The sequence below is a fragment of the Microcebus murinus genome, chromosome 3 (assembly GCF_040939455.1).
Source record: "Microcebus murinus isolate Inina chromosome 3, M.murinus_Inina_mat1.0, whole genome shotgun sequence".
NCBI classification, from domain to species: Eukaryota; Metazoa; Chordata; class Mammalia; order Primates; family Cheirogaleidae; genus Microcebus; species Microcebus murinus.
The window spans coordinates 31,422,333-31,435,963 of record NC_134106.1 but is presented as its reverse complement, the minus strand read 5'-3'; the positions used below and the strand labels follow the sequence as shown (position 1 = coordinate 31,435,963).

Sequence of the window (13,631 nt, the reverse complement as noted above, 5' to 3'; positions counted from 1 at the left end):
TCTGGCTGGTTTTGAACTCCTGACCTTGAGCGATCCTCCCACCTTGGCTTCCCAGAGTGCTAGGATTACAGGCATGAGCCAACGTGCCAGCCAGATCATGTTTTTTAATCTAGTATGATAATCTTTGTCTTTTGATTGGATTGCTTAATTCACTCACATTTATTTTTACTATTGATATAGTGGGAATTACATCTATCATTCCATTTTATTTTTTGATGTTTAAATATTTTATGTCTATTTGTTCTTCTGTTCCTACTTTACTGATTTATTTTGCACTTAGTCATTAAGTGAATATTTTCTAATGTAGTATTTTAGTGATTGCTCTGAGGTTTATCATGTACATCTTTTTTTTATTTTTATTTATTTATTTATTTTTGAGACAGAGTCTCACTCTGTTGCCTGGGCTAGAGTGCCGTGGCATCAGCCTAGCTCACAGCAACCTCAGACTCCTGGGCTCAAGCAATCCTTCTGCTTCAGCCTCCCAAGTAGCTGGGACTATAGTCATGGGCCACCGTGCCCAGCTAATGTTTTCTATATATTTTTAGTTGGTCAATTAATTTCTTTCTATTTTTAGTAGAGATGGGTCTCACTCTTGCTCTGGCTGGTTTCGAACTCCTGACCTTGAGCGATCCTCCCACCTCAGCCTCCCAGAGTGCTAGGACTACAGGCGTGAGCCACCTTGCCCGGCAATATATATGTTATTACCTTCTGCCTTTCATTGTTTCTTCTGAGAAATAAATTGTTAATTTTATTGGGGTTCCCCTTGTGTTGTTTTTCTCTTACAGTTTTCAAGATTTTCTCCATGTCTTTTGACCTACAGCATTTTTTACTACCATATCCGTATATCTATTTGTGTATCTCTTTGTGTTTGTCCTAGTTGGAGGCCACTGAACTTTTTTTTTTTTTTTTTTTGGTTCTTTCTGTCTCTCCTTTTCTTCTGATATTCCCATTGTATATAATTGGTGACCTTGATGGTATTTCACATTTCTCTGAGTCTCTGTTCATTTTTCTACATTTATTGTTCTCTCTGTTTGCAGTTTATATAAGCAGTGTCAATATAACTTCATCAATCCTTTCTTTTGCCAGTTCATACCTACTGTTGAGCTCCTCTAGTGAATTTTTAATTTCAGTCCAGAAATTATTATTTCTGGTAATTCAACTCCAGAATTACCATTTGGTTCGTTTTTTATAATTTTTTATCTCTTTATTGTTCTCAATTTGATATGGCATTGTCATCATACTTTCCTTCTTTAATCATGTTTTCCTGAATTTCTATGAACGTATTTATAATGACTATTTTGAAGTCTTTTTCTGTTAAAGTCTTTTTCTGACATCTAGTCTAACTCACAGGCAGTTTGTGTTGCCTGCTTTTTTTTTACAGTGTATGGATCATACTTAAGTTTCTTTGCATGCCTTGTAACTTTTTATTGAAAACTGGACATTTTAGATACTATATTGTAGCCCCTTGTTAGCAAAAGCTTGGTACTTGGCTGCATCAGAAGAATGAGGCTAAGTGGTTTGAGGATGTGAAGTAAAATAAAAATCTTAAGGCCCACCCCCCACTGGCTGACTGAAGGAGATATCCCTTCCAGGAGGATGGAGGTCACACATGCCTCATCATGTCCCCTCCCTTGTTGGAGACATCCTTTGTAACCCATTAACCGGCTTAAGGCTATGCAAGACAAACCTGCAGGTCCTCAATTTATACAACAAATATATGGGGGGGACTTGTCTCTGATTAACAGCTCCTTATCTTAAAATCTTTAGACAAAATGTCATGTCTTTAGCCAATTACAAGTCAAGAAATCTTTAAACCCTTCTATAACCTGTAAGCTCCTCCTCTTTGAGGTGGCCCACCTTTTTGGGCCAAATCAATGTATGCCTTCCATGTATTGATTTATGACTTTACCTGTAACCCCTGTCTCCCTGAAATGTATAAAACCAAACTATAACCCAGCCACAGTGAGTCCACTTGCTCAAGGCTTCTTAGGCGTGGCTCTGGGTCATAGTCCTCAGAATAAATTTGTCTCAGAATATTTTGTCTCAGAATAAATCTCTGTAACATTATTTTACAGAGTTTGACTTTTTTTCCATTGACACCTATAATCTCCCTTTACCGTAACCTCACTGTTTTTAAAAGCACCTTTAGGTTTGAACTTTTCCACACTCCGTTGCACATGGAGTCAGTTCCTTGGAAAGAGACTAGGAGTTATCTGTTTTATGGCCTACTTTCATGCACCTCTCCCCCAGGCAGAATCTCTGAGCCCAGGGATGTGTTCCTGTTAGAGCATATGTAAATTTAAATTTGATCAAATCATATATTAAATACATGAAAAAAACTCTTCTCAACTGGAGTTTTTAAAACCCTATGCTATACCTAACCAAATCAGAATCTAGGATTAGGGCCTAGGCGTGTGTGTTTTGAACCTTCTCCATGTGTTTCTCATGCACATCCTTGGTTAAGAAATCTGTGTCAGAGAAACTTGCTAAATATTAGTCCTGAGGAAGGAGTACTTGTAAATCTTTTGTGAAGATGTGCCCATGCTGCCCCTAAACTGGCTGGCCCTTTTAATTTTTACCTATTTTTAAAAATTTTTCACTGAGACAGATTTGAAATCCTGCACTAAGACCAGCCTTTTTAAAATTTGCATTTTCTTTTATTCCTTTAAAGTAGCCTATATCCATAAGTTTCAGAAAGCATTATTATACTTGTCTAGTTTTATAATGTCTGTGTTAATTTTTTCTCTTGCAGGTGAAAATGAGTTCTTCAGTAAGAAGAAAAGGCAAGCCAGGCAAAGGAGGTGGAAAAGGGTCTTCTAGAGGAGGAAGAGGAGGCAGGAGTCATGCTAGTAAATCTCACGGGGGCGGTGGTGGTGGCAGTGGCGGTGGCGGTGGTGGCAGCGGCAATAGAAAGGCCTCGAGTAGAATATGGGATGATGGAGACGACTTTTGTATCTTCAGCGAATCAAGGCACGAATCAAGGCACTCATCCAGGTCATTATACTCTTTGAATGTTTAAGTATGGAAACAGTATCAGTCCCTAATGTATGGACAACAGGTGGCTAAGAGGGAAAAAAATATGAAGTTATTCTGGTCAAGTTAATTGTTAGTCTTATTAAGACCTGGTAGTCCTTCTCTTTGTAACCTTTTCTGAAGGTATGGTGGAAGATAACAGTGTGTGTATAGGTGTGTAGGTTGAAAATCTAAAGTTAACTTTTAACTCCCACATGACACTGTGAATTGAGTGTAATACTGCCACTATATCCAATGTTACTGGGAAAGTAAATACTGGAAATGGTGAAAGTGATTAAAATTATTTAAAATATTCCTAGGGTGTCATAGGTCGATTTTAAAAATTGAAGATCCCAAAGTGCAACCTGACTATACTCTTTCTAGTTGATGAGCTGTATATTTTCCAGCCAGATCAGCCATGATCTGATGGTTCTTTATGTATGTGGTAAAGAGTAACAGATGTCACATCTTGGCTTCTCTCATAGTCAACTTTTAGCTAATGAATAAACTGTGAGAATTCTGGTAATTCTAATGAGTATTTAATTATTAAAATTAAAGATTTTACTACTGTATGTTAAGTAATGAATCACTTAATGAGGGTGATACGGTCTGAGAAATATGTTGTTAGGTGATTTCGTTATTGTGCAAACATAATAGAGTATGCTTAAACAAACCTAGATAAGAAAGCCTACTACACATCTAGGCAATGTGGTATAACCTATTGCTCCTAGGCTACAAACCTGTACAGCGTGTTACTGTATGGAATACTGTAGGCAGTTGTAACGAAATGGTAAGTATTTGTGTATCTAAACATTATCTAACCATCGAAAAAGTACAGTAAAAATATGATATAGAAGATAAAAAATGGGCCAGGCATGATAGCTTATGCCTGTAATCCCAGTACTTTGGGAGGGCGAGGTAGGAGGATCACTTGAGCCCTGGAGTTTTAGAGTTCAAGGTTATAATGAGCTATGATCAGGCCACTGCACTCTGACAGGGTGAGATCCTGTCTCTAAAAAATAAAATAAATACAATATAGTTGGTCCTCTTTATCTGTGTATTCCATATCCATGGGTTCTGCATTTGTGGATTCAACCAACCACAAATTGAAAATATTTAGGAAAAAAATGGATAGCTGGATGGTTACATCTATAGTGAACATATACAGACTATATTTCCTTGTCATTATTCTCCAAACAATATATTATAACAACTATTTACATAGCATTTACATTATATTAAGTATTATAAGTAATCTAGAGATGATTTAAAGTATGCAGGAGGACATGCCTGGGTTATATGCAAACAGAAGGCCATTATATTAGGGATTTGAGCATCTGTGGATTTTGGAATCTGAGGGAGGTCTTGGAACGAATCCCCTACAGATAACCAAGAGATAACTGTATAGTAAATACATAAACTAGTAATGTAGTTATTTATTATTTTTATCAAGTATTATGTACTGTACATAATTGTATGTACTATACTTTTTTTTTTTTTTTTTTTGAGACAGAGTCTCGCTTTGTTGTCCAGGCTAGAGTGAGTGCCGTGGCGTCAGCCTAGCTCACAGCAACCTCAAACTCCTGGGCTCCAGTGATCCTTCTGCCTCAGCCTCCCGGGTAGCTGGGACTACAGGCATGCGCCACCATGCCCGGCTAATTTTTTATATATATATCAGTTGGCCAATTAATTTCTTTCTATTTATAGTAGAGACGGGGTCTCGCTCTTGCTCAGGCTGGTTTTGAACTCCTGACCTTGAGCAATCCGCCCGCCTCGGCCTCCCAAGAGCTAGGATTACAGGCGTGAGCCACAGCGCCCGGCCTTGTACTATACTTTTGAATGACTGGCAGCACAGTAGGTTTGTTTACACTAGCATCACCACAAACTTGAGTAATGCATCGCGCTATGATGTTATGACAGCTTCTACGTCACTAAGCAATAGGAATTTTTAAGCTCCATTATAATCTCTTGGACCACTGTAGTAAATGTGGTCCATCATTGACCACAATGTCATTATGTGGTACATGACTATAAAATTCTTATTTACTCTCAAACTGCACTGCGAGCTGCTTACAAGAAGTTTTAGTGATAGACTTCTTTAAAGCTATACACACACACACAATACACACTCATTCATAGAAACAACTCAACAAAAAGTTAGAAAGGAATATAGGTGAGTGCTGCAGTTTAATTGCATCATGTTAGCTTGGTGCAAAAGTAATTGCAGTTTCAGACCGTGAATTTTAAATCATTTTAACTAGGCTCAACCATATCTTTTTTTTTTTTTTTTTTTTTTTTGAGACAGAGTCTCGCTTTGTTGCCCAGGCTAGAGTGAGTGTCGTGGCGTCCTAGCTCACAGCAACCTCAAACTCCTGGGCTCGAGTGATCCTTCTGCCTCAGCCTCCCGGGTAGCTGGGACTACAGGCATGCGCCACCATGCCCGGCTAATTTTTTATATATATATCAGTTGGCCAATTAATTTCTTTCTATTTATAGTAGAGACGGGGTCTCGCTCTTGCTCAGGCTGGTTTTGAACTCCTGACCTTGAGCAATCCGCCCGCCTCGGCCTCCCAAGAGCTAGGATTACAGGCGTGAGCCACAGCGCCCGGCCTTCAACCATATCTTTATTAATCAAAATAGAAACCTTTACAATCAATACATTTTTGCCAACAAGAAATAAGTTTGCTTATTCCTGTAGTATAAAAATCCATGCTTTGGATTCAATGGACTCTTGGAAAGCATTTTCTGCATCCTGCTGGTTGTGGAAGCGTTTTCCTTGCAGAAAGTTGTAGAGATACTTGAAGAAGTGGAAAGCAGTTGGCAAGAGGTCAGGTGAATATGGCGGATGAGGCAAAACTTTTTTGAAGCACTGGTTGTGTGCCACATGTGGTCTTGGGTTGTCATGGAGGAGAATCAGGCCCTTTCTGTTGACCATTGCCTGCTGCAGGCATTAGGGTGCATCTCATTTATTTGCTGAGCATACTTCTCAGATGTAATGGTTTCACTGGGATTCAGAAAGTTGTAGTGGATCAGACTAGCAGCAGACCACCAAATAGTGGCCATGGCCTTTTTTTGGTGCAAGTTTGGCTTTAGGAAGTGCTTTGGAGCTTCTTCTCAGTCCATCCACTGAGCTGGTTGTCACTGATTGTCATTGTCATATAAAATCCACTTTTCTTCGCGCATCACAATCCAATTGGTTCATTGTTGTTGAGTACAGTAAGAAAATGACACTTCAAAATGATGATTTTTTTTTTTTGGTCAGCTCATGAGGCGCCCACTTATAGAGCTTTTTCACCTTTCCAATTTGCTTCAAATTTCAAACGCCAAACAACCCTAGAATGTTCGACGTTGAGTTCTTCAGCAACTTCTTGTGTAGTTGTAAGAGGCTCAGCTTCAGTGATTTTTCTCAGTTGGTCCTTGTCAACTTTTGATGTCCGGCCACACTCTCCTCGTCTTCAAGGCTCTGTCACCTTTACAAAACTTCTTGAACCACCACTTTACTGCACGTTCGTTAGCAGTTCCTGGGCCAAATACATTGTTGATGTTGCGAGTTGTCGCCACTGCTTTACGACCCATTTTGAACTTGAATAAGAAAATGACTTGAAGGCCGGGCGCTGTGGCTCACGCCTGTAATCCTAGCTCTTGGGAGGCCGAGGCGGGCGGATTGCTCCAGGTCAGGAGTTCAAAACCAGCCTGAGCAAGAGCGAGACCCCGTCTCTACTATAAATAGAAAGAAATTAATTGGCCAACTGATATATATATAAAAAATTAGCCGGGCATGGTGGCGCATGCCTGTAGTCCCAGCTACTCAGGAGGCTGAGGCAGAAGGATCACTCAAGCCCAGGAGTTTGAGGTTGCTGTGAGCTAGGCTGACGCCACGGCACTCACTCTAGCCTGGACAACAAAGTGAGACTCTGTCTCAAAAAAAAAAAAAAAAAAAAGAAAATGACTTGAATTTGCCTTTTGTTTAACACCATTTCCATAGTCTAAAGTAAATATAAAATAAACAGCAAGTAATAAGTCATTAGCCAAAAAACATAAGCGAGAAGTGTACATTAAAATTATGTATAACATAACCACATTTATTTAAGAATATATTCCAGTACCAAATGGCAAATTTCAACAATGCTACAAACGCAGTTACTTTTGCACCAACCTAATACATGCTTTTAGTGTAAATGAATTCAACTATGTGTATTCAGGAAAAAAAGAAAAAGAGAAGCAAATAGCATTTAAGTTGTTTAAACTTTCCACTGAATGAATCTGGGCCCATAGTGAGCATGATATGAAGACAGTAATCTTTTTTTTTTGAGACAAGAGTCTCACTTCGTTGCCCAGGCTAGAGTGAGTGCCTTGGCATCAGCCTAGTAAACAGCAACCTCAATCTCCTGAGCTCAAGTGATCCTCCTACCTCAGCCTCCCAAGTAGCTGAGACTATGGGCATGTGCCACCATACCTGGCTAATTTTTTCTCTATATATATTAGTTGGCCAATTAGTTTCTTTCTATTATTTATAGTAGAGACGGGGTCTCGCTCTTGCTCAGGCTGGTTTTGAACTCCTGACCTCCAGCAATCCGCCCACCTCAGCCTCCCAGAGAGCTAGGATTACAGTCGTGAGCCACCACGCCCAGCCTTATGCCTTCAGTTGGTTTCAGTTTCCAGGGACGTATAGTTTAAATCTCTTGCTGCATTATGTGATTTTAGGATGTTTTTTTTTCTTGAAAGAAATCACCACCTTTCAATAGGATTTAAATATATGTTCCCTACGCGGTAACATGTTCCAATACATGGTCCCTAAAATAACCAAATCATCTGATAGTCAACCAGAGAATTTACATGTTTTTCCATTCTAGAATAAAAGTGGTCATTTTGGACATTTTGAGAGGTAATATATGTCTCAGATTTGCTACCTTTTAAAAGACCCTTTCAGAGTAATTTTAAATTGTATGTTCACCTTATCTCATGACTTAAGAACCTACCTAACTCTTTTTTTTGAGACTATAAATAGAAAGAAATTAATTGGCCAACTAATATATATAGAAAAAATTAGCTGGGCATGGTGGCGCATGCCTGTAGTCCCAGCCACTCGGGAGGCTGAGGCAGTAGGATTGCTTGAGCCCAGGAGTTTGAGGTTGCTGTGAGCTAGGCTGACGCACGGCACTCACTCTAGCCTGGGCAACAAAGCAAGACTCTGTCTCAAAAAAAAAAAAAAAATCTTGAGAATGATAATAGTATTGTGGTTATATAAGATTATATCTCTGTTCTTAGGAAATACATGCTGAAGTATTTAAGGGTAAATATGTCTACAGCTTACATTCAGATGGTTCATCAATGTATGTATATACATATATATGGAGAGGGGCATATATAAAGGCATATAAGTATGCATATAGAGAGAGGTAGAATGAGGAAGAAAAATATGCACACATGTGTATGTACATGCATATATGTATGGCAAATGTTAACAATTGGTGAAACTAGGTAAGATTATTTCTGAATGTTTAAAATCTTTCAAAACAAAAAATTGGGAGAAATGATGGATTTGGGGTAACACTCCAGAAGTTACAACTCAGTGGTTAAAGACTGTAATCAGTTCAATTTTTTCCTCTGCTACCCACTTTTACCAGTGTAACTGTGTGGTATTTTTCAAAGTCTCAATAATATGTTGGATTTTAAATACAGAGAAATTTTCTTCCATTTCCCCCAAAATGGAAATTTTAAAAATATATATTTTACAAATTGGCACACTGAGACAAGATTTGTGAAAATTTGTAATGAAATGTGCCAAATAAAAACATGAAATTGATAAAGTTAAACTTTAGAATTTATTATTTTAAATATTTAAAAGAGTCCCTTAAAAAATCTAAATTACGGCCGGGCGCGGTGGCTCACGCCTGTAATCCTAGCTCTTGGGAGGCTGAGGCGGGCGGATTGCTCAAGGTCAGGAGTTCAAAACCAGCCTGAGCAAGAGCGAGGCCCCGTCTCTACTATAAATAGAAAGAAATTAATTGGCCAACTGATATATATATAAAAAAATTAGCCGGGCATGGTGGCGCATGCCTGTAGTCCCAGCTACTCGGGAGGCTGAGGCAGAAGGATCGCTTGAGCCCAGGAGTTTGAGGTTGCTGTGAGCTAGGCTGATGCCATGGCACTCACTCTAGCCTGGACAACAAAGCGAGACTCTGTCTCAAAAAAAAAAAAAAAAAAAATCTAAATTACAACAATGAAAGATTGGTAGAAAAAAATTCAATACATCTATATCTATATGTAACCATTTAAAATTATAGGAGAATATTTAATTTTAGGGAAAGGTCAGTGCTATTTTGATAAGAAAATAAAGCAAATTATAAAAGATTGCATATGCTATGTAATTGTATTAAAAATATATTTGAAACAATAATGTAATTTGGAGTGACTTTTGTTTTCTTTGTTCTTTATTTTTCTACAGTGAACATGTTTTTATTATTTTTATAATCAGGAAATAATGGTAATTTGAATATTTAAAGAATAGGGCCTAATATTCACAAGTAAGATGGAATTCAGTTGTTTTCAGGTTGGGTACCTAATATAGGGTGAAATAAATATTCTTTGTGTGTAGCTTATTTCTTTTCATAGCACTGTAGCGCAGAGAGAGTCATTATTAGCATTGCTTTTTCCAAAGGATTCTTAGGGTTAGTGAATCAAGATTGACTGATTAAGAATTTGATCAGTTTTTCCAGCAGTTCCAATATAATGAAGTGTGATGCATACTGTAGAACTGTGGTCCTCAATAGCCCCCACCTCTCCTCTGTGAACCAGGTGGCACAGCAGCAGGTGAGTGGTGGATGAGCAGAAAAGCTTCATCTGTATTTATAGCCACTCCCCATCGCTGGCATCACTGCACAAGCTCCACCTCCTATCAGATCAGCAGGCATTAGATTCTCACAGGAGCACAGACCCTGCTGTAAACTGCGCATGTAAGGGATCTAGGTTGCTCGCTCCTTACAAGAATCTAATGCCTGATGATCCTAGGTGGAGCTGAGGCGGGGATGCTAGTGCTGGGGAGCAGCTGCAAACATCATTAGCAGAGAGATTTGACTGCACAATAAATGTAATGCACTCGAATCATCCCGAAACCACCCCTCACCTTCAGGCCATGGAAAAATTATCTTCCATGAAACTGGTCCCTGGTGCCAAAAAGATTGGGGACCGCTGCTGTAGTAAATGGAGATCTTTACTTTCATTGTCATCTTTTGTAAGATACTTGACCATCCAGTTTGTGTTGTACATATTTGGGGATCCTGAATAGAGTGTAAAAGTTCTGATCACAAGTAAGTATGCAATTGTCCTCTGTGTCCTTTGCAGACCTACCAACAGTAGCACAAGCAAAGGAGAGGTGCGCCCCAAATGGAAACCCAAAGCCAAAGTGCCCCTTCAGACTCTACATATGACTTCTGAGAATCAAGAGAAAGTGAAGGCTCTTCTCCGAGACCTGCAAGAACAAGATGTTGATGCTGGATCTGAGTAAATTGTTTTATTTGAGTAAATTATTATGTTAAGAAAGATGTAGTAGCAGTGTAAAGGTCCTGTGCATCTTTGGAATACTGTATCAACACTGATCCTGATATGGCTATATAATTAGTTGAAAGTGAGCCAGGAGAAATATAAGAAGAATTATTCAGCCGCTGTTTTAGAGTGTTTGTTCTGCAACACCCATGAGCAATAATATAGATTGCTTTTTTATCTTTTTTTTCCCCCAGGACAGTACTAATATGGACTCAGTAGTCGCTTTATCTATAATCGTCCAAATAAAACCTTGCAATGAACAAGTAGAACTGTTGTTCGAGGAGCAAATACTGAGTTGGTCAGATAAAGTCTTAAGATTCATTTTCATGACCATCTGCCTGAGAAAAGCAGCTTTTACTCTTAAATCTTAGTCTTTCCCCACCCCACCCCCTAATTGCATTTTGACTCTTTTGCTTTGTAATTTCATTTGGAGAAGTTAATTCTATTTTCCAGAATTAACTAGCGGTTAGTCGTGAATAGCTCAATTTCCATCCTATGTATAAATCTCTTATCTGTCTCAAATTTAGGAAAGGGGATTATGCTGCAAATCTAAAAATCAGGGATAGTTTTTATGGATGAGAAGAGAGAGAGGATAGCCAAGGTGTCTACCGTTAAGAATACTGGCTCTGGGGTCAGACTACCTTGGATAAAATTTCTAGTTGCTCCTTACTGTGTAACCTCAGACAGTTTCTAATCCTCTCTTTTTAGTTGATCATCTGAAAAATGGAGATTCCAATAGTACTTGTTGGAGTTACTGGGAAAATTAAAAGAGTTAGTACATATAGAACACTTAACACAGTACCTGGCATTAAATAAATGCCTGATAAATGTTAATTGCCAAGATATAAATTAACAGTTCAATGAAAGATTAAATAAGCAACTGAGGAATAATCAGGATCTTATGTCCTTGGCTCCTTGAATTAAATTCTTAGACCCTTGCTAACTTTGTCTTTGAAGTAAGTAGAAATTGTTATCTAATATATGAAAATGTTACCTTTGCTAGAAGAGGCATTTCTGGGGAGGACGAAGATGATGAGCCTGATTGTTGTGATGATGAGCGGTACTGGCCAGCTGGACAAGAACCTTCCCTTGTTCCTGACCCCGATCCTTTAGAATATGCCGGCTCAGCCCCAGTGGAGCCTCGTATTCCAGAACGTACAGTCTCACCATTTGCAGTGCAAAAACTCTCGAGGTGATTGCTTTTATCATTTATGGGAGTTAGGGAAGAATTCAAGGAAACTGAAATCACATAAACCCAACTCCCCCTCCTTGTGCACTTTCCTATTATATGGGTTCCAGCAGGCCTGATATGCCTAATATTCTATCTTATAGGAAGGGGGGAAATTACGAAGAATTTAGTATTAATATCAGGGACGCTTTTTCAAAATACAAGCCCTACCTATATATAGTTACAATTTAATATAAGCATATTTAAATGAATTGTACTTCAATGATGGGATATTACTTTGTACATGTCTTTTTGTCATGTTTTGCCTTTGACAGGTATGGTTTTAATATTGAACACTGTCAAGCAGCCCTGAGGATTTGTGATGGAGATGTGGGGGCATCACTAGAGCTTCTGCTTACCCAGTGTTTTTCAGAGACATTTGGAGAGAGAATGAAGATCTCTGAAGCAGTTGAGCATATATGCTTGGATGAGTGTGTGGAACAGCGACAGGAAGAGGCATTTGCTCTCAAGTCAATCTGTGGAGAAAAATTTATAGAAAGAATTCAGAACAGAGTTTGGACCATTGGATTAGAACTGGAGTATTTGACAAATAAATTCCGCAAATCCAAGCAAAGGGAAAGTACCAAAAATGTACAAGACACTTCACTTGAAATCTGTAAATTTTACCTCAAAGGAAATTGCAAATTTGGATCAAAATGCAAATTCAAACATGAAGTGTCCCCAGATCAAATGGTTGGAAGAATAGAAAGAAATGTAGATGATTCTCATCTTAATGCTAATGAAGATACATCTTTTTTATATGAACTTGAAATTCGATTTTCTAAAGACCACAAATATCCCTACCAAGCTCCCCTTGTGGCGTTTTATTCCACCAATGAGAATCTACCTCTGGCTTGTCGTTTACATATTTCTGAATTCCTTTATAGCAAGGCCTTGACATTTGCAGAAACTTCGGAACCCGTCGTATATTCTTTAATAACTCTTTTAGAGGAAGAATCAGAAATAATCAAGTTACTGACAAATACCCATCACAAATATAGTGTTCCTCCTGTGAACTTTCTGCCAGTATCCTATGGGACCAGAATAAATAATCCTGCCTATCATAAACCAGTGATTCCAAATAGTTCTTTTGTTTCAAATCAAATTCCAGAAGGTATGTAAAGCGTTGATCACGTGGAGGGCATTGTGGAGAGGGACATTCAAAATAGAATGATGGATTTAGAAGTCAGGCTTCTGAGGCTGGTCTAGGATTACCCAATGATCTTGAACAAGTTGTTCAGTCCCAAGTGCAAAAGGGAATGAGAATCCCCTCAACTGTCATCATGCCTGACGTTAATTGTGAGGCCCATTGTGTCACTGTTTTGAGATTCCCTGAATTGACAGTTTGCAGGGATGTATAAATTTTTTTAGCTATATAAAATCTGATGACCTGAAGGCACCGTCTCAGAAAATCTGTTTCATTTAATTCATTTGGTTTCATGTGTTTACTTCTTATATTGTATCTGGGATTACTTTCAAATGAGTTTAGAGATATTTTTCTTTCTATACCACTGCTTTTAGTATACTAGACCCCCAAAATCCATTACAGTAGGGCTATCTTTATGAATTCCTAAATTCTTTTGTTGTTGTTATTGTTGTTTGAGACAGAATCTGACTCTTCTGCCCCGGCTAGATTGCCCGTGGCTTCAAGCCTAGCTCACAGCAACCTCAAAGTCCTGGGCTCAAGCAACCCCTGTGTCTCAGCCTCCCGAGTAGCTGGGACTACAGGCATGCACTACCATGCCCGGCTAATTTTTTCTATATATATTTAGTTGTCTAGCAAATTTCTTTCTGTTTTTTTTTGTCAAGACAGGGTCTTGCTATTGCTCAGGCTGGTCTCGAACTC

The 13,631-nt window shown here is 38.7% G+C and overlaps 1 protein-coding gene across 1 annotated transcript in view; it reads left to right on the top strand.

The window, feature by feature from the left end:
- DHX57 (DExH-box helicase 57) overlaps nt 1–13,631 on the top strand; it is a 53,283-nt gene that overhangs the window by 2,772 nt on the left and 36,880 nt on the right. Inside the window, exons 2-5 of the mRNA XM_012788496.3 lie at nt 2,753–2,994; nt 10,357–10,515; nt 11,561–11,749; nt 12,061–12,899. Of these exons, the coding sequence (XP_012643950.2) occupies nt 2,759–2,994; nt 10,357–10,515; nt 11,561–11,749; nt 12,061–12,899 (1,423 nt within the window). The 5' untranslated portion in view covers nt 2,753–2,758. The remainder of the gene's footprint in view (nt 1–2,752; nt 2,995–10,356; nt 10,516–11,560; nt 11,750–12,060; nt 12,900–13,631) is intronic.